Source organism: Elgaria multicarinata, chromosome 11 (assembly GCF_023053635.1).
Source record: "Elgaria multicarinata webbii isolate HBS135686 ecotype San Diego chromosome 11, rElgMul1.1.pri, whole genome shotgun sequence".
Classification (NCBI taxonomy): Eukaryota; Metazoa; Chordata; class Lepidosauria; order Squamata; family Anguidae; genus Elgaria; species Elgaria multicarinata.
The window spans coordinates 46,633,066-46,659,617 of record NC_086181.1 but is presented as its reverse complement, the minus strand read 5'-3'; the positions used below and the strand labels follow the sequence as shown (position 1 = coordinate 46,659,617).

Genomic DNA, 26,552 nt, shown 5'->3' with positions numbered 1-26,552 from the left:
TTTTGTGAACCGCCCAGAGAGCTCCAGCTATTGGGCGGTATAGAAATGCAAGTAATAAATAAATAAATATAAATAAAGTTAACAGGACTCAATAAAATAAACTGCCCCGTTCACATGCCTGGCAGTAGGAAAAACAATTTCTTTCGCAGTAAAGGCAGAATACAAATTAAAGCAGTGCTCCTCAACTGGGTTTTTTTGGGTGTGTGTGTGTGTGTGTCAGTGGGTACATGTGGAATTTGGAGAGTGTGTCTCAGGCACTCTCACAAAATGGCTGCCATGGAAGGGTGCTGACACTTGCCCATTTACAAAACATCGATTACCCAGAAGTCTCAAAGAAAAGCAACTTTCCCAAAAAAGCAAACTGATGAGGCTTGTAGACAAGTAACTTGGACACAAATGCCATGTGGGGCCCAGAGGCATTCTGGGAAATAAAGATGGCTCTGACGCCTGTTGCTTTGCTGCCATCTCATCCTCTGAGGTTAAACAAACAAAACAAAAATCTGGCGGGCACCACATTTAACATCCCCAAATTAATGTCTAATCTAATCTAAACCCACGGAACCAAATCCCCTTTTAAAGCCATCTAAGGCGGTGGCCTCACACACTCCTGGCGGACCAGAGTTCTGCTCATCGGTTTCTGTGGGTGTGCCCTCAGCTGCTTCTTCAAAGAGGAAGTCAGAATCAACTTCCCTGCTTGTGACGTGCCCCTCATCTAAGCCCGCGTTTGTCATTCCACCATGACTTTGTGACATTCTGTAGGGCAACTTTCCAGATCCAGGTGTAGCCGAGATGTGTCGGACCACAACTCTCATTGTCCCCAGCCATTGGGGTCAAGGGTCTCCTCTGAGACCTGTTGGCCTCACATAAGAACATCAGAAGTGCCCAAGGGTCCATCTAGTCCAGCACTCTGTTCACATGGTGGCCAGCCGTTGACCGGGGATGAACAAGCTGGACATTTGTCTCCATGTTTAAAGCCATTGGAGGCTATGGGCGGCACCTCCTCTTGTGGCAGAGAGTTCCATAGGTTTTAACACGTCCTCCTGCCCCTCCATCCCTTCATTGGGTGATCCCAAGTATGGGAGAGGGAGGAAAAACGACAGCTAAAAACAAAACGAAAAACAAACGGAACGAAAAGACCCAAGGGAGGCTTTCCCCAAATAGAAAAGCATTGGATTAGAAATCTCGTCAATCAATCAGTCAACCTGCACGCCCAGCTCCTCCCACCTCCAGGCCACCTTCCCATTGGCTTGCATGCTCTGACCCATTTGCACCTTCTCACTGCCAACCCCGACCTTGCACGCCTCCCCCTCCCCTGACCCCGCCCCCCAGCACATCCCTCCACTCACAGAACATTCTCGAGGGAGCGCGGCCGGATAAAAACAGCGATGGGGTGCAGCTGAGCCGCCTGCAGCCTCCGCACGGCGTTGGCTGAAACGTCCAAAATGCAGTGCTTGCCCTGGGCGGCGGGAGAGAAATGGGGTGAGGGAGGAAGTGGGAGGCCTCTGTGCCCCTTCGTGTCCCTGCCCCCAATCCCAGGCTCACTCACGACAGGGCTTCTCCACGTTTCCTTCTCCTGCCAAAAACATCCTCTGCAGCAACGACGCAGCCCTTCCCTTGGGACGTTCAGTCACACGGATCCCCACCAGCACCACCCTCCAAATGGAAGGGACATGCACAGGAACGTGTGGGTCATGCCCCCAGCCCCCAGGGATCCTCAGCTCCCTCCTGCCCAGAGACTCAGCAATGACGTCACCAAGGGGGGGGGGAATCCGCCATTCCGTCTGGCTTTGCATGTTAGCACGAGACAAGACCTTGATTCCATACTGTATGGGAGCGGAGGTGGGCAGTAACTAGCTATCATCGCACCAGGTCATCCTGGATTTCATGAATAATTCTGCCTTTGGTGTGACGTCCCGGAGCCGAGACGTCTGTCACTTGCTCCCCTGATATATCTAGCAGCTGTCCCTCACTGCTTCCGACCCCCACACTTGGAGAGAGATTGCCCCCGCCCCTAGGCATACCTGCTCGGCCACCTCGCGCACCGACTGGACGCTCGTCCCGTATAGGTGGCTGTTGTACTGGCCGGCTTCAATGAACTTGTGGCTCTGGATGTCTTTCTCCATCTTCTCCCGCGAGGCGACAAAATGGTAGTCCCGGCCGTCCACTTCGTACTCCCGTTTCGGCCGCGTGGTGTCTGGGGGGCAGGAGAGGGAAAGGAAGAGCCCCTGTCACATCTACGAGGCAAAGGCAGCAGAAGACTCCCCCCTCCCATTCCCTTGGGAGGGGAGTCCCCCCGACAGACTCACGTGGGACACAGGAGCCGAATTTGTCAGGGAACTCCGAGAGAAGGTCGTCGTTGACTCGGTCCTTGGTGGGGCCCAGGATAATGATGGGACGTGCGTAGTGGACTAGGGAGGAACACAAAGAAATGGAAACAGTTCCCGTGATGGTCCATGGGTGTGTGGACACGATCGGAACAGGGACATTGGAATCATTACTGGATTAAGACCAAACCACAAAGCAGAGAGCCAGATTTCGGGATACTCAGGACACCTGCTTGTTGTTAAGCAAAAAGAAAGGGGGTGGTAAAGGGGCAGGCTGCAACGGGGGAAACCCAGCCTGTTCTACAAGGATGAGGAGAGAACCTCCTTGGTTTCCTCAAGGAAGCTCCCCTTAAGAGGGGAAGTGGCACACAGGCCAATGCCCGCGGTTATCTCTGACCTCAGATTGGAGATAACGGTTGGGACGAAGCCATCCGAGTCACTTCGTGTGGTGCACAATGCCCCCGGGGCAATGGCATGCACCACGTGAAGCCAGGAATTTAGCCGGCACGGGAAGGAGTGTCTACTCGTCCCCGCAGTCCCTCTCTTCGTGCTGAGAGAGGCATGGACATCTGTGGCTCTCCCACCACGAATGGAGAACAGCAAAAGGGGCAATGGGGGTGGAGGAGGGGTGAGGTCACTGGGCGTGGGTGTGCCTGCCAATGTCATCTGGTCCATGGAGGGGCCCAGTGGGGGACAGTTTTCTAAATGCTGTTTGGCTACCATCATCCGTGTTCATTGGCCATGCTGGCAGGGGCTGATGGGAGGAGGAGCCGAACACCTAGAGAGCTGTGGACTGCAGGGGGCAGAGAGACTGCAGGGAATGCCTGCTTCTCCCAGGTGTTCACGCCCAATGGTGAAGGGAGTCTTTGGAGGCTGCCCACAGTGGTAGGATTGGGGGCTGCCAGGAAAAGGGCCTTCTCCGCGGTGGCCCCATCTGAGGAATGCCCTTCCCAGGGAGATCTGCCTGGCATCTTCACTGTATACATTTAGACACCAGTTTAAGACCCTCCTCTTTAAACAGACATTCCATCTTTAATCTGTTGCTTGATTATTAATTTTACTGCTGGCTCCTCCATGCTTTTTTCATGTTTTAAAATGTTTTTTAATGTGTAATATTGTATATTTCCCCCCCTTTCCATCTTAAGCATTTTAATGGAAAGACACGTTTTAAATAAAAACAAATGAACTCCGGGCAAAGGAGTTTAAATGGATACCGTTGTTTTTATACCATTGTTTTTATGTTTTTGGTGGTTTTAAATTTTGTATACTTTTTCATGTTCACTGTTTTTTAACTTTTGTAAACTGCCCAGAGACCTTCGGCTATGAGGCGGTATATAAATGTAATACATAAATTTATTCATTTATTTATTAATTTATTACATTTCTATACCACCCAATAGCCGGAGCTCTCTGGGCGGTTCACAATAAATAAATAAGTAAATAAATAAATAAATAAATACAGGAAGGAATGAATGAAGGAAGGAAGGAAGGACAGAAATAAACAGGTGTTTTCACCTTCCATTTGTACAACAGTTTCATAGCTTAAGACAGCATCTTCTCGACCTGGAGAGGAAAAAAGGAAGCTGTTACCTTGAGTCGCTCCAGCCCAAATCCCACCAATTCCCCCCCATCGTTGTCTCTCCTTAACAGGGTAAGCAGCAGAGGACAGTAGCCAAGCTTAGCTATGTAGAAGCCACGAGGCGGAAGGAGAACCAGAACTGGAAGAAAACCAGCTGGAGGATGCGGAATTTTAAGGGCTGGGGAATTGTGTGTGTGTGTGTGTACACGTAACTTTCTCTCAAAGGACAGGTTTGGAAAAGGAGCAGATTGGAAGGCCTAGAGACAGAAACCCACCTTGAGAGCCCGATCCCGGCACCCGATCCTGGAGAAGGAAAGAAGAGAGAATGAGGAGAAGAAAACGAGGAAGACACAGAGAGACGCAGAGACAGAGAGAGAGAGAGAGAGGAGGAGGAGGAGGAAAGAGGAACACGCCAGGTAAGCCGCCCAGTGATCCCCTCACTTCCTACGCACACAGGTGCAGAAAACTGCTTTTGAAAGAGGGCCTGGGTGGTCCTCTGTGTTAAATGCAGGTGTTCATTAATGGGGGAGGAGGGGGGATCTTCCTCAGCCGCTCCAAGGGAAAAAGGAAATGCTAGGAGGCACTGGGGAGGAATAGATATGTGACCGTCGAAGCACCCTCCCAGTTGGGGGGAGATGATGGCATTTGTAGTCCAATGTGCCTGCAGGGCTGCATTACAGCACCCTACACGTCTCTGTGACTGTCCTCAGGGTGGGCAGCTGCAGACCATCTTCTGCAAAGCCGGTGTCGCTGGAAGCCCTCCCTGAGGCCAGGCCAAGTGACTCACGATCCATAAATACTTGTTATAGGTGAATTATTATTATTATTATTATTATTATTATTATTATTATTATTATTATTATTATTATCATTATTTATTTATATAGCACCATCAATGTACATGGTGCTGTACAGAGTAAAGCAGTAAATAGCAAGACCCTGCCAATAAATAACGCTATACAGAGTTTTAAGCAGGAATGGAGTAGAACGGGACTGGATTCTTTCGCTGTTTGAGCATCTGTAGTGCGGGATCGATGGATCTGAGCCTACATCTCATTCAGCAAAAACGTTTGTTTCGTGTCTATTGGATGCTGCAATGTCTCTTTAATAAGGGATTGTCTTATTCAGCTAATTGCTAGTGGTGCAATGCAGCTAAATGCTTCTTTTAAACATATCTCAGAGTCATAGAATAGCAGAGTTGGAAGGGGCCTACAAGGCCATCGAGTCCAACCCCCTGCTCAATGCAGGAATCCACCCTAAAGCATCCCTGACAGATGCTTGTCCAGCTGCCTCATGAATGCCTCTAGGGTGAGAGAGCCCACGACCTCCCTAGGTAACTGATTCCATTGTCGTACTGCTCTAACAGTCAGGAAGTTTTTCCTGATGTCCAGCTGGAATCTGGCTTCCTGTCACTTGAGACCGTTATTCCGTGTCCTGCACTCTGGGAGGATCGAGAAGAGATCCTGGCCCTCCTCTTTTGGCAATGTCCAATAGTTGCTTTTTGCTGGGAGGAGATTACACAGAACATTTTTGCACTGGAACAGTCTTTAATATTTGTTTATGTATAAGCCCTATAAAATTATCTACCTGCCTCTTGGAAATTAACGAATGGTCAGCATAAATAGATTCTTCGTGCTCCTTTGACAGCTAAAAGACTGATGTGACAACACTGGAAGGATAAACACTCACCTCCTAAAATGCAATGGATCGAGGACCTTACAACACTTTCAATATGCAAATGGGTGGCATTTAGATACCACCATCAAATGGGTAATTATTTGGATATCTGGTCGGCTTTTATTTATGTATAATTGCTAGAAAGTTGTAATTTCATATATGCATTTACAAATCTATCTATTTTCTTTCTCTTTTCTTAGTTTAAATAGGGTGGCCATATGAAAAGGAGGACAGGGCTCCTGTATCTTTTAACAGTTGTATTGAAAGGGAAATTTCAGCAGGTGTCATTTGTATGCATGCAGCACCTAGTGAAATTCCCTCTTCATCACAACAGTTAAAGCTGCAGTGCCCTGCCCCCTTGTTTATCTGGTCACTCTAGTACAGTTCCTGCAGCTTTAACTGTTGTGATAAAGAGGGAATTTCACCCAGGTGCTGCATGCATACAAATAACACCTGCTGAAATTCCCTGTTCAATACAACTGTTAAAGATACAGGAGCCCTGTCCTTCTTTCCATATGGTCACCCTACTTTGAAATTCTCTTGCTGATGGTATTTCACAATTTAAAAAATGAATTTTAAAAAAAATCTTCTGCAAAATAACCCCAAAAGTATTTAATTTGCATAATGCACACAGGTTGGAGGAGGAGGAGGAAGATTAGCACAATGGCTAAACAGGAGGCCAACACACCCTAGAATGCAAGTGGCAAGCCCTCAGTGAGGACTAGCATCACTCTTTCAAACAGACACTGACCTTGGCTTTTAGCCGCGTCCACTCTCGCCGCTCGACCCTGCAGGAGAAAGGGAGAGAAAGGGAGGTGAGGCTGAAAGCCGGGGGACACACCGCTTTCCTTTTCAATCCCCCACCCCCCTCCCCAATGGGCAAGCCCCCCTCCCGTTACCGTCTCTTGCTGGGGATGAATCCGATCTCGTCGCTGTCGCCGTCCGGATGGACGCGGCGCGCCTGCCACCACTCCTCGTCGGAAGCGTCGATCACGTGCAGAACGTCGCCAAAATGGAAACTCAGAGCCTGACTCAGGAAGCCACAGTCCTTGGTCTTGTCGTAGTCAAAGAGCGCCCTGTTGCGGTAAAGGCGGAGGTCATGGCACTAACCACTAGAACACACTCCCTTCCTTAAGTTGTTGTTATTTTATTTATTTATTATTGCATTTATATCCTGCCTTTTTCCCCCTCCAAGGAACCCTCCTCCGCTCCGTTTTATCCTCACAACAACAACACTGGGCTCATCCACACCAAGCAGGATATAGCACTATGAAAGCAGTATGAAGGCAGTCTATAAAAGGCAGGAGCCACACAACTGTTTTGTAGCGGTACTGAAGTGCACTGACCACTGTTGGGGCCCATTGACACACCCACCCCAAGCAGGATATAATACCCTATTTCTTCGATTCTAAGACGCAATTTTTTCCCCATATGAACATCTCTAAAAATGGGGTGCGTCTTAGAATCGCGGGTGTGTCTTAGGGTTTTTTTTCCTGTTGGTGGTGCTGAAATTAGTGTGCGTCTTACAATCGATGGCGTCTTACAATCGAAGAAATACGGTACTAGGAAAGTGGTATGAAAGTGGTATATGATATATGTGTCTTATGGGCCCCAACAGTCGTTAGCGCACTTCAGTACCACTATAAAGCCGTCGTGTGGCTCCTGCCTTTTATAGACCGCTTTCATGCTGCTTTCATAGTGGAATATCCAGCTTGGTGTAGACGAGCTCCCTGTGAGGTGGGCTGGGCTGAGAGTCTGTGACCGCCCCAAAGTCACCCAGTGAGTTTCCATGGCCGTGTGGGGACTAGAACCCAGATCTCCCAACTCCCAGTCCAACACCTTAGCCACTACACCACGCTGGCACTCTATTTATTTATTACATTTCTATACCGCCCCAGAACCAAACCTCTCCAAGCAGTTCACAAAGATTAAAAACATTAAAAACAACATGCAAAATTTAAAACGGTCCGGAAACTTCAATTGGTACAAAACAGGGCAGCACGGTTACTAACAGGGACTGGCCGATGAGACCACATCACGCCAGTCCTTTTCCAGCTTCACTGGCTGCCAGTCCAGGTCCAGGCCCGATTCAAAGTGCTGGTATTAACATTTAAAGCCCTAAACGGCTTGGGGCCAGGCTATCTGAAGGAACGCCTCCTCCCATATGTACCTGCCCGGACCCTAAGGTCATCCTCAGGGGTCCTTCTCCACGAGCCCCTGCCAAAGGAAGTGAGGCAGGTGGCTACCAGGAGCAGGGCCTTCTCTGCTGTGGCATCCCGGCTGTGGAACGAGCTCCCTAAGGAGGTTCGCTTGGCACCTACATTATATGCTTTTAGACGCCAGGTGAAGACCTTTTTATTCTCCCAGCATTTTAACAGTCTATAAATAAATTTTAACTCGGTGTTTTAAATTTGTAATTTTGCATTGCTGCTGTTTTTATCTGGTTGAGCTTTTATATTGTATTTTATATTATGGTTTTATACTGTTGTTTTATACTTTGAATGTTTTTAATTTTTGTGAACCACCCAGAGAGCTCCGGCTATTGGGCAGTATAGAAATGTACTAAATAAATACATATAAAAACGTGCAATAGACACAACTGACATCTAAAAACAACTTTGAGCCATCAGCCAAACTGTAAAACAAAGTTGGGATCAGAGTCTTTTTAAAAAAAAACCTAGGTGAGGGGGATTGATTTAGGTCACCTGGATCAGATGGTGACCTAAATCAGTGTTTCCTCCAGATGGTTTGGACTACAAGTCCCATCAACCTTTTTTTTTTAAATCATTTTTTAAAAAATGTCCAGAGGTGGGAGAAACATTTGCAATCTTTGCTTATTTAGGGCGCAATCCCATGCATGATTAGGTAGAAAAAAGTCCTATGGTGGCTGGCTGGGGCATGCTGGGAGCTGCTTCCCCCCCCCCCCCCCCCGGGACTGCACCCTGAGAGAGGCACCAAAGCTTGCGTTATATATGTTTCCGACTCAGAGACAACATTCGGGGTTTGATGCACGGTAAAAGGCTTTGCTGTTGCAATGAAAAGCGGTTACAATAAATATAATTGCGTAAACAGAACTTCGGCTGAATGAAAACTTTTGCTTGTCCTTGGTCACCCCATGATGGCCCTTGTAGGTTCCCGTTTTGCTGACAGGAGGAGACCCTATGCAAGGAAGAGCAAGGCTTTGAATCCACAGATCCAGCTCCGAGGGGCCGGCAGCCGGTCTGACGGATCCCGTAGCGCTTGGAGGCTAAATCGACTACTGCAGCCACCCACAGCCTGGTACCTGGCAGACGCGTTGGACGGCAAACCCCATCATTCCCACCCGGCATGGTGGGGGATGATGGCTGTGCCCATTCAACTCATTCAAAGAACACCAGGTGCCGGGTAGCTGCACTAGCAGTTCGGGGCTCGTCCCAGGTGTGTGAGGAGAAGGGGAGGAGGCCGCGGGGATCTCACCGGATGTAGAAACCCCTCTTAGGGTTGCTCCGCAGCGATGCTGTCCCTGAGCCCAAACTGCTGTTCATCAGCTGTTCCCGGAGGTCGTGAATCTTGGCCTCGAAGCGGCTGTACTCTGCAGGGGTCAGGGTCAGGGGGTCAGTGCTGCTTGGATCCCCCCCCCCCCCGAGGAACCGCCACCAACCGCCACCCAGAGCCGGCCCTGCCGCCAGCCAACTGAAGTCTCCTCGGTCCACCGGCCGCAAAACCGCCTGCACTCGCTCAGCCGTGCAGTCTGGTGCGCTGCTCTCCTACCGTCCTGACTCTGCAGGATCCGACCCTTCTACCAAGAGGCCACCCTCCTCCCCCGCCCCACGCTCCCCTCTGCTGAACGCATCTCTGACTTCCTGGCACAAACTCACCAACACCCACCCTCCTTTTCATCCCTGCTCACCCACGGAATCCCACCTGCCTTTCCAGGTATCCATCACCAGAGAACTCTGCCAGGTACAGGGCGGATTTGATTTAAATCAATTCGTTTTAAATCACGATTTAAATCACTACTCAGAAAGACTCGATTTAATCATGTGACTTCCCCCCCCACCCCCCAAAAAGGGCACTCTATTCACGGATTTTTTTTTAAACTTAGCACTTAAGAGGTAAAGGGTTGATTCTGTGTACATAGATTTGCAAAGGCACAATAGATTCATAGAACAGCAGAGTTGGAAGGGGCCTACAAGGCCGTCGAGTCCAACCCCCTGCTCAATGCAGGAATCCACCCTAAAGCATCCCTGACAGATGAATTGTGATCTCTGCAGACACAAATCCACAGTTTGGAGAACTGTAAAACCAAGCAGCTGTGATAATATCCTCTAGATAGAAAAAAATGACCAATAACTTTACAGAAACCTCTGGAAGAGCATGGCGTGGTGAAAGGATGACTGGAATTCATTCACCCAAAAACTTAAAACACTACATGAATATACAGCCTCATGCTACATAATGAAAAACTAATCCTTATTTCATGATGAATAACCTTTGGACTATAACGTATCTTAAATAGAAAACTATCTTTAGATAGATTTTTTCCTCAAAAAGCATTTGATTAAAAAAATCCAATTTAAATTAAAAAAAAATCCAAATTAAATTTTTAAAAAACGATTTTTATTATTATTATTTTTAAAAAAAACATTGATTTTTATCCACCCTGGCCAGGTACCAATCAGATTAGCCTCACGTGATGTCTTTTCCATCTTTCTATGCAAACTCCATCCTTCTATCCCTCCCCGTGGAAGCTCACCTGTCCATCCATCCATCCATCCTAAGAACAACAGAAGAGCCCTGATGTTGGATCAGACCAAGGTTCCATCTAGTCCAGCATTCTGTTCATCCAGCTGCCCATGAGAAACCCACAAGCAGGACAGCACCTCCCACGTTCCACAGCAATTGGTGTACTGCCTCTACTACTGGAAGCAGTGTCATCCATCCAACCAAGCATCAACACAGATCACAGGGCGAGACTTGAAGGCAGCAAGGGGCCATTTGGTCCGACGCCCTCCTGCACGCCAAGCCCAGGCCCTGGCTTGCTGCCACCCCCCTCAGCCATTTAAAGCAACCCCCTCATCCCCCACTTCCAATTCCAGCTTCTGTCTCTCTCGTCGCTGAGGCACGCAGCCGACGGGTGAGTGAAATTGGGGGTGGGGGACCCTTGCTGCCTTCAAGTCTCGCCCTGTGTTCTGTGTGGGCTCAAGTGACAGGAAGCCAGATTCCGGCTGGACATCAGGAAAAACTTCCTGACTGTTAGAGCAGTACGACAATGGAACCAGTTACCTAGGGAGGTGGTGGGCTCTCCCACCCTAGAGGCCTTCAAGAGGCAGCTGGACAACCACCTGTCAGGGATGCTTTAGGGTGGATTCCTGCATTGAGCAGGGGGTTAGACTCGATGGCCTTGTAGGCCCCTTCCAACTCTAGTAGTCTAAGATTCTATGGAGGACACACAGAGAATTCTCTGCTAAGAGAGCCTGACCATCACCTTACGCGGTTCCTTGGTGGGCACTCTCTGCCCTAAGGTTAGCAGCATAGAAACAGGACAATTCTCCCAGACAATTTTCTCTCTCTTTCTCTCTCTCTCTCTCTCTCACACACACACATACACACACACACACACACAAGAACGCACCATCCGGTTTGTACTGAGCAATGATGGTGACCGTCTGCCCGGCATTTTTCAGAGCTATGGCTGCTTGCTCGTGTGTAGCATTCCTGAGATCCACGCCATTGACCTGGAAAGGGAGGCGAGTGAGATGACGTCAGTCAGGCTTAACCAGAGGGCAGACGCCGACCACCTTTTTCTGCCCGGCTCCTGGCTGGAGCAGGGGGGAGGGGGGACGGGAGACCGGCTCTTACCGAGAGGATCTGGTCCCCTTTCCGGAGCTCTCCGCTGAGGTCGGCTGGTCCCCCGGCCAGGATGAAGGAGATGAAAATTCCCTCGCCGTCTTCGCCGCCCACAATGTTGAAGCCCAGCCCTGTTGAGCCACGGTGAATGACGATACGGCGCGGTTCCCTGCGAAGCGGAAAAAGCAGTCGGAGGAAAAGGGGAAGCACTTTCCGGAAAGCAAAGCACAGCGGCGGTCAGCACGCAGAGAAGCTACCGCCACCGGCCTCATTTTCGGCACGTCGGTAGGCAAACGCTACCAGCGGCAAGGTGGGGGAACAGCGCTGCCAGGCCCAGAGAGAGGAGCCGGGGGAGCCCTTACCTGGGTATATCCTCCTCACCCATCAGCTCCTTCGGGATGGGGGAGTACCTCCGAGGGGAGGTGGGGGTCATGGCTTGTGGGTAATCCGAGCCCAGGTAACTCTGGTGACCGATTTCATTGTCCAGATGTTGGGAGTAGGCTGCCAAAAGGGGTGGGGGGCAAGAAGACCATTACTAGCACAGCTGGGAGGACTGCAATGGCATTTTGCACAGATGCAAAACGTTAGACGAAAGCTACAAGTGCAAGAGGGAGAAACGACAGGAACGGTGGTAGGGTGACCCTATGGAAAGGAGGACTGGGCTCCTGTATCTTTAACAGTTGTATTGAAAAGGGAATTTCAGCAGGGGTCATTTGTATATATGTATGAAGAACTTGGTGAAATTTCCTCTTCATCACAACAGTTAAAGCTGCAGGTGCCCTGCCCTCTTTTAAATCTGGTCACTCTAGTATAGCTCCTGCAGCTTTAACTGTTGCGATGAAGAGGGAGTTTCACCAGTTTCTCTATATATACAAATGACACCTACTGAAATTCCCTTTTCTATGCAACTGTTAAAGATACAGGAGCCCTGTCCTCCTTTTCGTAGGGTCACCCTACTACTGCTCTCCCAGTATTTGCTCTGCCAACTAGGGTGACCATATGGAAAGGAGGACAGGGCTCCTGAAACTTTGACAGTTGTATTGAAAAGGGAATTTCAGCAGGTGTCATTTGTATATATGGAGAACCTGGTGAAATTTCCTCTTCATCACCACTGTTAAAGCTGCAGGAGCCCTGCCCTCTTTTAAATCTGGTCACTCTAGTATAGCTCTTGCAGCTTTAACTGCTGTGATGAAGAGGGAATTTCACCAGGTTCTCCATATATACAAAGGACACCTGCTGAAATTCCCTTTTCTATGTAACTGTTAAAGATACAGGAGCCCTGTCCTCCTTTTCATAGGGTCACCCTAAACAGTGGAAGCCATCTTGTACCGGGTCAGAGCCTTGGCTCACCGAGGCCAGGACTGTTGATGCTGGGTGGCCCTCCAGGGATTCAGGCAGGATTATTCCCAGCCCTAACTGGAGATGCTGTCGGGGACTGAACATTAAATGTTCAGCATTAAATGTATCCTGTTAAAATACTGGAACCTAAGTGATTTTCAACAAAAAGCATTGGGGGGGAGGGCGTATACTACTGAGCTACGCCCCCCCCCAACGCTTTTTGTTGAAAATCACTTATGTTCCAGTATTTTAACAGGATACATTTAATGCTATGCCCCCCTCGTAAACAGCCTTCAGCTGACACGGTGCCTCCCAGTTGTGTTGGATGACAACTCATAGAATCCTTGTCAGCCATGCTGGCTGGGGGATGATGGGAGTTGCAGTCCAACACATCTGGAGGGCACCAGGTTCGTTGAAGGGTGTTCTAAAAGCGTCCCAAGCCAACAGCACCCATAACTGCGAATGTGGTAATAAAAATACAAAATTGGGGAAAAGATGAACGATCAGAGGTTTGCAAGCGTACAGAATGTAAGAAGAGCCCTGATGCTGGACCAGACAGAGGGTCCGTCTAGTCTGTTCACACAGTTGGCCAAACAGCTGCCAGCCGGGGACCAACAAAGCAAGACACGGTGCAACAGCACCCTCCCACCCATGTTCCCCAGCAACTGGTGCACACAGACTTACTGCCTCGGATAGTGGAGGCAGGACAGGAAATGCAGCAGCCAGATTGAGAACAGGAACCAAAAGGTTCGAGCGTAGAAGACCGATTCTGGCCCGCTTGCATTGGCTGCCTGTATGCTTCCGAGCCCGATGAGGCAAGTATATAAATGTAATAAATATAATAATAATCATCATAATCTGCATCGGAATATTCCCCCACAATTCATTTCTGCCCCAGTCTGCATTTGTGCTGGCAATCACTGTTCAGAGGTCCTCTAACCACAACCCGCAACCACAGCAGCCAGAGGAAGGAAGAGGAGGCCACTCACAGGAAGTGATGTCGGGCGGGGCGTAAGAATCGTTGAGGTAAACGTTGGTGGGCTTGGCCACCTTTAGGTAGACGACGTCATACGTGTTCTTCAGGGCAGCTACGGCATCTTCGTGCATGACGTCTTCTAAACTCACATTGTTTACCTGGCGAAGTGGAGGACGAGAAAGGACACAACCTCCATCAGCCCCAGCACCCAGAAGCAAGGGAACAACCCACCCATTCGCCACCAGCTGGCTGGGAGGTGCCAACCGATCTGGAGGGCATCCCAGTTGAGGAAACGCTTCTTCACACCATCCAAAGCACTTCACACCAGAGACAGAGTTCAAGAGGACGACAACCAGATATTCCCGTCAAAAGTTCCCAACGGACGGCTCAAGCAAGCGAGTCAAGCCCCATGCCCCATGAAATGGCAAAAGACCTCCTCCAGAGAATTTCCCTGTTTGACCCTAACAAAGGATATTTGGCAAAACTCGACTATGGGATGGACCGTATTGGTGCTGCGGAGGATTTGGTGCCCCCCAAAATGGCGTGGCTCTTGAGTCCAGAAGCCTGAATGAATGCTTAACTGACTTATGGAAAGTGGCCAGAACTTGTGAAATTGACAAAGCCAGCAACCCTATACATGCTTACATGGGAGGAAGTCCCGTTGAATGCAAAGAGGCATTCAAATCTAGATACCGTCTAGATTTGCTAAAACACTGTTTTCTACAATATAAATTCAGATGATGAATATTTTCTTAAGTCAATGTGGTATAAAAATAATAATAATTCATAGAATCATAGAACAGCAGAGTTGGAACGGACCTACAACACCATCGAGCCCAACCCCCCGCTCAATACAGGAATCCACCCTAAAGCATCCAATTATGGCTACATTTCTTGTTTCTATAGTTTATAGAACCAGGTGCCCTCCAGAGGTGTTTGATTGCAATTCCCATCATTCCCCACCAGCACAGGATGATGGGAGTTGCAATCCCAGACATCCAGAAGGCATCAGGTTGGGAAAGGCTGGTCTATTTCTACCTTGTGACGCTTCAGTTACATATTTTCATATTTTTGCAATTATATAAAATCTGAGCATGCCTTGAGGGGTGTGTGGAGGTGGGGTATGGGGGTGGACCCACAGTTTCCTGCCTTGGCAACGAAGTAATCTCACAAAGATGAGTGTGGGTGTTGGAATGTCTGCCCCAAATGCCACGAACGAGCACCTCTTAGCTTGCAAAACGGGCCGGGACAGTGCTAGCTGGGGAAATTCTCCCCTGCTCCAGACTGTGTGATCAGCTAAAACTGGCACACATCGGAGTCTATGCATTGAGTCTCTCCTTTCCCAAAAATCAAGGAAGGGGAGAATTGCCCTCACCCAATATCCTGATTCTAGTTAGGAGGAGGAATCCAGGGTTTGGGTGGGGTGGAGTGTTGAACGCTGCGTTTTGGAGAAGTTCTTTGAGGCCGTGTTTTAGGGTGGGGGGTGGCAGAGGCAAAGAGGGTGGGCCCTAAATATGAGCCAACAGTGTGATGTGGCTGCAAAAAAGGCAAATGCTATTTTGGGCTGCATTAATAGAAGTGTAGCTTCCAAATCACGTGAGGTACTGGTTCCTCTCTATTCGGCCCTGGTTAGGCCTCATCTAGAGTATTGCGTCCATTTCTGGGCTCCACACTTCAAGAAGGAGGCAGACAAGCTGGAGCGTGTTCAGAGGAGGGCAACCAGGATGATCAGGGGTGTGGAAACAGAGCCCTATGAAGAGAGACTGAAAGAACTGGGCATGTTTAGCCAGGAGAAGAGAAGATGGAGGGGAGACATGAGAGCACTCTTCAAATACTTAAAAGGTTGTCACACAGACGCCGTAGCTAGACCTAAGATTTATCTCAGGATCATCCCAGGTTCGTCCCTGCCTGAACGCTGGATGCCCTGTGTGGCACTTAGATGAACAGGTTTGACCCCAGGACAATCCTGGGATAAACCATAGGTCTAGCTATGGCCAGAGGAGGGCCTGGATCTCTTCGCAATCCTCCCAGCATGCAGGAGACAGAATAACGGGCTCAAGTGACAGGAAGCCAGATTCCAGCTGGACATCAGGAAAAACTTCCTGTTAGAGCAGTACGACAATGGAATCAGTTCCCTAGGGAGGTTGTGGGCTCTCCCACCCTGGAGGCCTTCAAGAGGCAGCTGGACAACCCTCTGTCAGGGATGCTTTAGAATGGATTCCTGCATGGAGCAGGGGGTTGGACTCGATGGCCTTAGAGGCCCCTTCCGACTCTACTATTCCATGATTCTAAATAAATGATTAGCCAATTGTAGCTTAAAGCGCCTGCTGTCAGTAACTAAATCTTAGGAGAGGCACTCTATTTTAGAATGGAGGAAATCCATGCAGAAGCCAAATGATTAGTGGTTGGGACGAACGGGGAATGTGGCAAAGGTAATTGAGGAAATTTGGCAGGTCGGGTTTGGCTTGTGGGATTGAGGTTTTGCATCACTATTTTAGGCAAGAGGAAATAAACCCTTGCAGATCCTGACAGGCTACGGGAGATCAGTGCCCTTAAGCTTCGGCTATTGGGCGGTATAGAAATGTAATAAATAAATAAATAAATATTAAGCACAAAAACAAACACGGGGAAAAACAACCATGGGGTTAGGAATTTTGGAAACACATGAGATTGTGTCAGTCCAACATTCACAGTGCTAAAGGCACCCAATGGCTGAGAATAACCATGGTGAGAACATCAGAAGAGCCCTCATGCTGGATCAGACGATGGTTCCATCTAGCCCAGCGCTCTGTTCGCACAGGGGCCAATCAGCCATCGGCCAGGGACCAACTCACCAAAGGATGTTCCAACCAACCGTCAGCTTTGGTTTTCAAGGAATCTTTTCTTACAGGCTTCCAAATCTAATTGCTATTTGACAGGAATCAAATGAGCCAGTTCGGTTGTTTTGAAATTTTGCAAATGTGTATTAAGAACATGAGAAGAGCCCTGATGCTGGATCAGACCGAGGGTCCTTGTAGTCCAGCACTCAGTTCACACAGTGGCCAACGAGCTGTCGACCAGAGAACCCACAAGCAGGACACGGTGCAACAGCACCCTCCCACCCATGTTCCCCAGCGACTGATGTATAGAAGCTTACTGCCTTGGATACTGGAGGCAGCACATAGCCATCAGGGCTAGTAGCCATGGATAGGCTTCCTGTCCAGGAATTTATCCAACCCCCTTTTAAAGCCATCCTGTGGCAGTGAGTTCCATAATTTAACTATGCCCTGTGTGAAGTCCTTTTATTCCTCCTGGATCTCCCACCAATCAGTTTCACGGGATGACCCCGGGTTCTAGTATTTTGAGAGAGGGAGGAAAATGTCTCCCTCTCCACGTTCTCCACACCATAAATGATTTTGTCCACCTCTCTCACGTCTCCCCTCAGCCTCCTTTTTTCCAAGCGAAACAATCCCAGTTGATGGAACCTTCCCTCATAGGGGAGATGCTCCAGACCCTCGAGCATATGAGTTGCCCTTTTCTGCACTTGTTCCAGCTCTACAATATTATTTTTTTAGGTGTGGCGACCAGAACTGGACACAGTATTCTACCTGTGCACTCTGAGTCCATCCAGGACTGCATCTCACTTAAAGATGAGATGCAGTCCAGGATGCAACCAGGAGGATCAGGGGTCTGGAAACAAAGCTCTATGAAGAGGGAGAAAGAACTGGGCATGTTGAGCCTGGAGAAGAGAAGATGGAGGGGAGACATGAGAGCACTCTTCAAATACTTAAAAGGTTGTCACCCAGAGGAGGGCCAGGATCTCTTCTCGATCCTCCCAGAGTGCAGGACACGGAATAACAGGCTCAAGTTAAAGGAAGTCGGATTCCAGCTGGACATCAGGAAAAACTTCCTGACTGTTAGAGCAGTACAACAGTGAAACCAGTGACCTAGGGAGGTTGTGGGCTCTCGCACACTCGAGGCCTTCAAGAGGCAGCTGGACCACCATCTGTCAGGGCTGCTTTAGGGTGGATTCCTGCATTGAGCAGGGGGTTGGACTGGATGGCCTTGTAGGCCCCTTCCAACTCTGCTATTCTATGATTCTATTATTCTAAAGGCTTAATTCACTTTGGAGCTTTGCATCTTTGGGGATTTTCATTCTGGTGAGACGCAAACATTCCTCTGTTGTGGTTTCTCATTTAACCCAGCCTGACCGCCAGTCGTTTGACGGTTTCCAGGTTTTTGCATGTTTTCTCCCGTTCCAAACGCTCAAAATGCCTCTTCTAAGGCTCAGTGACAGGTAGGCAGGGCTTAAAGCTAGACAAGGCTGGAGCGTTCGGTTATTTCGGCCCCGCTCCCCGCAAGAGCTTCTCCGACACTGAATTCGGGCCAGGGGCAGAAAGAGGTGGGCCACCGCTGAACTAGCAGAGCCACTGTAAGCTCCTTTCGCAGGCTTACAGGGATCGGGCCCAGGTGCCCATCTGCCCTGGCATCAGGCCTGCGCCACCCACCCGCCCTTACCGCCAAGATCTTGTCGCCGATTTGCAGGCGCCCGTCCTTGTGGGCCGCGCCGCCCTCGATGATTTTGGTGACGTAGATACTGTTGTCCCCGGGGATGTGCTGATTGCCAACGCCGCCTGCAATGCTGAAGCCCAGACCTGCCAGGAAGGAGGGGAGGCGCCCAAAGGCGGTCAGCGTGAAGCGCAAACAGGCAAGGGAGGCGGTGGCTTTGGGAAGGGGAGGGGCTTATCCCCAGTGGGAGGGGCCCTGTTTAGATGGATGACAAGAAGGCGGAATTTCTCCTTTGTAGAAGGTAGCTGGCATTTCCCTAGAAGGGGACTCTTTTGAGGAACACAGGAATGTAAGAACTGCCTAGGCTGGATCGGACAAAACAGTCCCACCTAGCCTAACGCCCTGTCTCCAACTATGGACAGCCAGCAGCATCAGCAGGCCTCCACGTCAAGCATTCAGAGGTACACTGCGCTGAATTTGGAGGTTCTGATCAGGAAAGTTTCCCTTAATGAGGCAGCTGTGTGTGGGGAAATGAATATCTCTAGGGATGTGGTTCCTCTCGGAAAGGCGGAAGAGCAGCCTTCCCCCAACCTGGGGCCCTCCAAATGTGTTGGACTACAAATCCCATCAGCTGCGCTGGCCAAGGGCTGATGGGAATTGTAGTCCAATACTCTGGAGTGTGCTGACTTTTAAGCAAGAGAGTGACTATTGGGAAAGGGTCTCAGGGGTGGATCCTGCCTCCGGGGCCCGAGACTGTGCAAGGGGGCGCTCCTGTCGGTGTACCTGGGACCTCACCTTTGGGGCCTTTGATCAGCTTGATCTCCATCACTTTCTCGGCCAGGGGTTTCCTGCGCATGACGTAGAGGCGCACGATGGAGCCGGCCTCCTTCAGCGCCTCGACCGCCGTGCTGTGCGTCACCTCCCGCACGTCCACGTCGTTCACGAAGAGGATGCTGTCGTTCACCCTGTGCCCGGGGCAGAACGGAAAGGCACTTTTAATGGGGGGGGGGGCTGGCTGTAGCGGTCTAGATGACGTCAGAAGTGGAGCCTGAGGTGATGCTGGACACTGGTGCAGGCTTGCACCAATGTCAGAAGTGGCAGCAGGCCAGTGACGGGGAAAACCTCTCCGTCTCGATTCAGAACGGGCTCATTCCTCCCGAACTCTTTCAGAGCTGTGCCATCGAATCATTCTCTGAAAACCCCAAAAGAACAACACCCCCAGGTGTTCACGCTCCCTTCACTGCCTGCCCCCACCCCCCTTTCCCCTGACTGCCCACCTTTGGAGGCCTCCCACCTTTCGGACGTTTTTCTCCCATTCTAGAAATGTCTCTCCTGACTGGTGGGAAGAGCTTCAGCCGCAAAGATGTTGGCATTTGGGGGTATTTTGACTCCACCCTGTGCCCCCGGCCCACCACTGGAATCTGGCCTGCGGCAACATCTCCCAAATATAATTGGGGCCCTCAAACTGAAGGAGGTTTGACACCCAATTTATGAGCTGAGATCACAATAAGGTCGATATTTCTAAAGCTGTGAGTTGCTAGTGAAGAGAGAGGTCCCAGCAGCTTCGAAACCCAGGGTGAGCCTGATTCAAGAATTACCTGACAATTGAATAGGTTTTAAGTATGACTGGTTTCTGGATATTGGTGTGGATGTATTTTGTAAGCCCAGTTTCTGAAGGTTTTCTGCATAGTTTTTTTGATGTGATGCCAGTGACTGACATGACTAATAGAATAATTGCGACCTTTTCCTGTTGCCATAGTTCTTTGACTTCCATGGCCAGTGGTGTATATTTTTCTCTTTACCTCTTCCTTTTCTACAACATTTTTGTCATTAGCTATTGCTATGTTGATGAGGTAAGTGGTTTTTTTTGTCTATAACTGTTATGTCTGATCGGTTGCAGGGTATTGTTTTGTCCATATGAATTGTTCTGTCCCAGTATATTTCATGATCTGCATTTCCCAAGATTGTTTCGGGTGAGTACGTATAGTATGGTGTAGGTTGTTTGATGAGGTTGAATTTGATGGCCAAATTTTGGTGAATAATTTTTACAGCTGTACTGGGTCTGTCTGTATAGTCCATTCCTGCCAAAAATTTACATCCACCTGTTATATGGTCTACTGTTCCTTGGAACTGATGACATTTCCTACATAAATCTGTTGTTACACTTTATCTTTTATGATATATTGGTAGTTCTTGGTTGCTATAACTTGTTCCTGTATGGCTATTATGAATCCTTCTGTTTCAGGAAATAGCTCGCCCTTCCTGAGCCATTCATACAATTGTTCTTTGTTTATTTGTGGGTTCTGTATAATGTCGTAGAGCAGCCTTCCTCAACCTGGGGCGCTCCAGATGTGTTGGACTGCACCTCCCAGAATGCCCCAGCCAGCTGGCTGGGGCATTCTGGGAGGTGTAGTCCAACACATCTGGAGCGCCCCAGGTTGAGGAAGGCTGTCATAGAACTTCCCACTGAGTGCTTTTTGTGCCTGACATTATTATTATTATTGAAACTGCCGCTCAAGGCAGCTCTATAGACTCCCTCCCAGGGCCGTTACCTTAGCCGTCCATCTTGTGCAGCCGCTCCCCCGGGGATGATCTTGGTAATGAAGATGCTAGGGTCATCTCCAACGTGGGGATTGTCAGTGCCGCCAGCTATGCTAAACCCCAAACCGGAGTTGCCCTGAAAGACAAAGCCGTTCCACGCCCACCCCCAAAAGTTCAGTCAGAGCAAGAACCTAGAGCCCCCGTTTCTAAAACAAATGCATGTTCCTCCTCCCATGGTGGTCTCCATTAAATCACCACCACCACCCCTTCGGTTGCTGTGCCAGAAATTACCCGTTCTAGTGTTATCTCCTCGTATTCCATTTCACCTTCCGTTCCATTTACCTGGGGAAAAGAGGGGAGGAGGAGTTTGGTTACTACCAGCTTATTAAGATGCAAGGAAAACGTGGGATATTCGTGGAAGACATTTAGGGTAAGAACATCAGAAGAGCCCTGATGCTGGATCAGACCAAGGGTCCATCTAGTCCAGCACTCTGTTCACACAGTGGCCAACCAGCCCAACAAAGCAGGACATGGGGCAGCAGCACCCTCCCACCCATGTTCCCCAGCAACTGGTGCACACAGGCTTACTGCCTCAAATACCGGAGGTAGCACACAACCATCAGGGCTAGTAGCCATGGATAGCCTTCGCCTCCAGGAATTCATCCAACCCCCTTTTAAAGCCATCCAAATGGGTGGCCATCACGACATCTTTTTTATTTATTTATTTATTTATTGCATTTTGTGGTAGTAAACTTCATAATTTAACTATGTGCTGTGTGAAGAAGGACTTCCTCTTATTTGTCCTGGATCTCCCACCCATCAGCTTCATGGGATAATGTCCCCATTGGGTTCTAGTATTTTGAGAGAGGGAGAAAAACGTCTCCCTCTCCACATTCTCCCCACCAGGCATAATTTTGTTCACCTCTATCATGTCTCCCCTGAGCCTCCTTTTTTACAAGCTAAACAAGAGATCTGGTATCACGAAGAAGTAAATAGAATAAATAAGCAGAGGAGAACCCAAGCCCAGCATGAACCACTGGTAGGGTGACCCTATGAAAAGGAGGACCGGGCTCCTGTATCTTTAACAGTTGCATAGAAAAGGGAGTTTCAGCAGGTGGCATTTGTATATATGGGGAACCTGGTGAAATTCCCTCTTCATCACCACTGTTAAAGCTGCAGGTGCCTTGCCCTCTCTTAAATCTGGTCACTCTAGTAAAGCTCCTGCAGCTTTAACTGTTGTGATGAAGAGGGAATTTCCCCAGGTTCTCCATATATACAAATGTCACCTGCTGAAATTCCCTTTTCTATGCAACTGTTAAAGATACAGGAGCCCGGTCCTCCTTTCCATAGGGTCACCCTAACCACTGGGGGATAACAGAGGGAGGAGAAGAGACGGTGATAAAACAGACTCAGAGAAGGGATAACAAAAGGTGCACATAGAGGTCGGATCCTGCCAAACACTCACATAAGCTGGTGCTTCTAAGGTGTCTGTGTTGACGATTACTGGTGGGGAATTGGCCTAGGAAAAGCAACAGAGAGAATACAATTTATATGGTAAACGATCCCGAGGCGATTTCTCCCCGCCCCGCGAGGCCGTTTCGCAGAGCAAGCAAGACAGAGGAAAAAAGGCAACTTTTCCCCACAGGGAGCCCCGGAGGCATTTGCAGGCCGGCTTTGCCTTCAGGCCGCCCCACGGGGTCTCAGCAGGGCCTTGCCACCCGCGCCCTGAAGATGGCTGCCCCACTGAAGGTTTACGCCGCAGGTCTCCCCACGCCGCTGTGGCCTTGCGCTGCCCCGAGCCCATTTCAGGGGGGCTGGCGTGGGAGAGAGGACGTCCCTGCTCAAGGCCCTGAGGCAATAACGGCGTTCCCAAACCAGGCATCCTGGATGGGTGACGGATGGGAGTTGTAGTGCAGGAGTTCTGGAAATCGCCAGTTTGGGGAAAGCTGGGTTAGAAGAACCCACAAAAACTAAATCCCAAAAAGCGAGGTTAAAAATAATAGTGAAAGCATTAAAAACCTTCCCAACCTATTAGCGTACACAACCTTGCGTCCGTACCCCAAAAAAGGCCAAGCAGACCCCAGCCCTGATGTTTCCAGTGCGGATAACTAAACCCACTTAAAATGACCGGCTTAAACTTGAGCCCCTATCCCTGATTTAAAAATAAAATAAAGACATCCTTGCTCTCTTGTGTCCGACACATTTTAATGCCCGGAGACAGCCTTCCTCAACCTGGGGCGCTCCAGATGTGTTGGACTGCAACTCCCATAATGCCCCAGCCAGCTGGCTGGGGCATTCTGGGAGATGCAGTCCAACACATCTGGAGCGCCCCAGGTTGAGGAAGGCTGCCCGGAGAAGAGCCGGAAGGTACAGATATGGGTGATGACGGGCACGTGGCAAGATTAAGAGGGAGGAAAAAGTGGGGTCACCAGAGCAGCAGCAAAGGGGGCGCCCCCAAATCGGCAAGCCGCGGTACCCACTTGTGACATGAGGGGCAGCGGGTCTTTAGGAGGAGATGGGCCTCAGGACAGGAGGGGTTTGCCCCAGATTTGGTGGGGGGGGATAAATATCCAACCCAACTGTTAACACAACCACCTCACCCCGCTTTCATGCTCTCTTTCATGTCTCTCTCTTTTTTCCGGAAAAATTATTCCTCCACCTCCACTGCCCGCCACCAACAACGGTAACCACGGCGACGCCATGGAAACAGCATCTGCATCAGGGGAGACGGTTACTGTGGCAACGTGGGTGTCACCATGGTGTAAGAGGCTCAGGGGTGGCCTGTATCACCCACACCTCCGTCCCTAGTGCCGGGTGGGTGGGTGGAGAGCCCTATTAAGAGGGAACGGCGGAAGCGGGTGGGCATTTTAGGCATTGGGAATGCATAGACCGCGTGGAAGTCTTGTGCCGTTACGTAAAAGATGAGGAAATACATTCACAATGTGGGGTACAGGGAGATTAATTGTATATGTGTATGGGGGTGGGGACACACAAAATTGATGAGTCATCATCAGCTCTCCCCAACCTGACGCCCTCCAGATGTGTTGGACTGCAACTCCCATCACCCCCAGCCAGCTGGCTGGGGATTGTGGGAGTTGTAGTCCAACAGGTATAAGTTTACAGAAGGCTGACACAGATGCCATCTGAGAAAGAAAACTCTATGGCTATTATTACTGTAGTTCATTTCCCCACCATGGCTAATCACACGTCCCTGGGAAGCCATGAAGGCTAGAAACTTGTTTTAAAACCAAAAAAAAAACACCCCACAATCCTGAGCTGCCAAGCTTCTAGCAAGTTGTTTGTGCTTCTGAATTCATGTCCGGTCCAGAGCGAGGGGCGCGTTCATTTTCGCGGGCCTTACGGACGAGGCCCCCGAGCCCGACGGGAGCAGACCGTTTATCCGGCTTACGTTTTACTCAGCTGCTCCGGTTTGCAGCTGCAATTGTGTTGCGGGGATTTCAAGTTCCGCCACGGCCAGATGTCTTACCGCCGGCGTTCTGTGGGTGCGCGCGGGTGTGTGTGTTTTTTAATGAATTTCTGCTGCTTTATTGCTGTGTCGGCCTGTATGACGAGGGGTTTTACTGGGGCACGGCGCCTTGGGTGGGCTCCTCCCCTGAAAGGTGGCCTGCCTAGAAATATTTCAAATAAATCAAGTAAGTCAATACGGCGCCCCTGACCGCAGCTGCCGTTTGGAAAGGGGGGAAGCATGAGGCAATCGCTGCCCCCCACCCCGATGCCTTCTGTCCTTCCTCCTGCAGACCCCATCTGCTCCCCAAAGCTTGAAATATTAACTCTGCACAAGTATTAAGGGGTGCATGGGAAGGGCAGGTGGGGGGGAGGGGGGAGCGAGCAAAGAAGGAACAGGTGGGGAGGGGCGCCATGCAAGCCTGAGCAAACTGAAGCCCCTTCCCTGAAGAAACACAGACCGCCCCCCCCTCCGTCGGCCACATCCTGTTCGCCCTTTTGCTGGCTCAGGTTCCTCCGCTCCCCCCTCTCCCCCCCCCCCCCGCCCCACGGCTGCCTGCCAGTTCTCTCCCTCCACGCTTGACTGCACCCGGGCTTCCCTGGCACATTTTCATCTCGGCCTCTTCAAATTTTCATGACCCCCCCCCCCCACAACCCCATGCTCAGGCAGCCAAGAGGAAGGAACCCCAGGGGTAAACGCTGCAAGGTGAAGATGCAAACGGCTCCAGCTACCCCAGGCCCTTCCCCGAAGCTAACGAGGTTTCGTTCGGCCTCCTAGCCAATAACTCCGCATTGTCCTCCCACTTTAGTCCTGGGGGGTTGGGGGGGCCACGAGGCGAGGGTGAGAATGGAACCCAGGAGTCCTGCCACCTACACCCAGCTAAGCCACAGGAGAGCAATTCCACCTGGTATTGCCTAGTTCAGCCTTATTCAACCTGGTGACCTCCAGATGTGTTGGCACTACAACCCCCATCTCCTCCAACCAGCATGGGAGTTGTAGTCCAATGCATCTGGAGGAGGACTGGACGGGTCTCATCCTCCTCCTCCCCCCCTTCTTCCTAGCAGAGACGCCAGGCGTTCTGGGCGTTGATTCAGCCGCACCCTGAATCACTACATACGCTCACCCCTCCCCTTCCCCAGAAAACCCAGGAGTCCTGGCCTCCAACGCCTCCTCCACACCCAAATTCAAATTCATTCGATGGCTCCTGCAGGGAACCCAGCTCTTCTCCCCTGGACAGAAACTAGAAAGCAGTCATTTTTATTTATTTAAAAGAGGTGATTTTTTTAAAAAAATAATAAAATTTTTGAGACGGGAATGACGGAACGGAAGTGCTGGCTGGGCTCAAACGCCCGGGTTCTCCCCCCACCTCTAGCAGAAGAGGGGAGCCAATAAGCTAGAACCGGACGGGGGAATCGATCCAAGGGACACTCTAGGGGCCCCTGGGTAGAGGGGGCAGTCTAAGCAGAGGCCTGGGTCCCCCTGGGGTCTGTGCCATAGAATCATAGAATAGCAGAGCTGGAAGGGGCCTACAAGGCCATCGAGTCCAACCCCCTGCTCCATGCAGGAATCCACCCTAAAGCATCCCTGACAGATGGTTGTCCAGCTGCCTCTTGAAGGACTCTAGTGTGGGAGAGCCCACAACCTCCCAAGGTCACTGGTTCCATTGTCGTACTGCTCTAACAGTCAGGAAGTTTTTCCTGATGTCCGGCCAGAATCTGGCTTCCTTTAACTTGCGCCCGTTATTCCGTGTCCTGCACTCTGGGAGGATCGAGAAGAGATCCTGGACCTCCTCTGTGGGACAACCTTTTAAGTATTTGAAGAGTGCTTTCATGTCTCCCTTCAATCTTCTCTTCTCCAGGCTCAACATGCCCAGTTCTTTCAGTCTCTCTCCATAGGGCTTTGTTTCCAGACCCCTGATCATCCTGGTTGCCCTCCTCTGAACACATTACAGCAGTGGGAACAGGTGTGTGTGTGTGAGAGAGAGAGGGGGGGGAGCGAGCGAGCGAGCGAGCGAGAGCATCTTGTACTGTGGGATCTGCCAGGTTAGCAGCTGTGTGTGGGTGGCTGGGGGGGGTGCGGCGGCGTTGGGGACTGTGTGGGAGCACGTTTGTGGAAGCGCACACGTGTGTGGCATTTGACGATCTCTGCGCATGTGGCTGTCGCGAAGCCTTAAGTGGGCTGTGTGTGCTCCAGGGAGAGGAAAGAGAGACAGACGGATGGACCGTAGGGCGTGGCTGAGCAAATGGGTGCGTTTGTGCCACGAGGACACGCGTCCGCGCCAGGTAGGGGCCGGGGCAAACGGCAGGCGCGTGCGCGCCAGTGTGCGCTGATGTA

The 26,552-nt window shown here is 50.3% G+C and overlaps 1 protein-coding gene across 5 annotated transcripts in view; it reads right to left on the bottom strand.

Moving 5' to 3' along the window:
- Nucleotides 1-26,552, bottom strand: part of DLG4 (discs large MAGUK scaffold protein 4) — a 121,345-nt gene that overhangs the window by 4,758 nt on the left and 90,035 nt on the right. For all 5 annotated transcript variants that reach the window (XM_063138634.1, XM_063138635.1, XM_063138637.1 and 2 more), the window contains 17 exons: nucleotides 22,218-22,271; nucleotides 21,044-21,094; nucleotides 20,764-20,888; nucleotides 19,007-19,176; nucleotides 18,221-18,357; nucleotides 13,737-13,881; nucleotides 11,772-11,910; nucleotides 11,422-11,578; nucleotides 11,195-11,297; nucleotides 9,037-9,151; nucleotides 6,480-6,656; nucleotides 6,332-6,368; nucleotides 4,179-4,206; nucleotides 3,840-3,887; nucleotides 2,307-2,408; nucleotides 2,022-2,194; nucleotides 1,347-1,456 (listed from right to left, as the gene is read on the bottom strand). In XM_063138634.1, coding sequence (XP_062994704.1) covers nucleotides 1,347-1,456; nucleotides 2,022-2,194; nucleotides 2,307-2,408; nucleotides 3,840-3,887; nucleotides 4,179-4,206; nucleotides 6,332-6,368; nucleotides 6,480-6,656; nucleotides 9,037-9,151; nucleotides 11,195-11,297; nucleotides 11,422-11,578; nucleotides 11,772-11,910; nucleotides 13,737-13,881; nucleotides 18,221-18,357; nucleotides 19,007-19,176; nucleotides 20,764-20,888; nucleotides 21,044-21,094; nucleotides 22,218-22,271 — 1,871 coding nt within the window. The remainder of the gene's footprint in view (nucleotides 1-1,346; nucleotides 1,457-2,021; nucleotides 2,195-2,306; nucleotides 2,409-3,839; nucleotides 3,888-4,178; nucleotides 4,207-6,331; nucleotides 6,369-6,479; nucleotides 6,657-9,036; nucleotides 9,152-11,194; nucleotides 11,298-11,421; nucleotides 11,579-11,771; nucleotides 11,911-13,736; nucleotides 13,882-18,220; nucleotides 18,358-19,006; nucleotides 19,177-20,763; nucleotides 20,889-21,043; nucleotides 21,095-22,217; nucleotides 22,272-26,552) is intronic.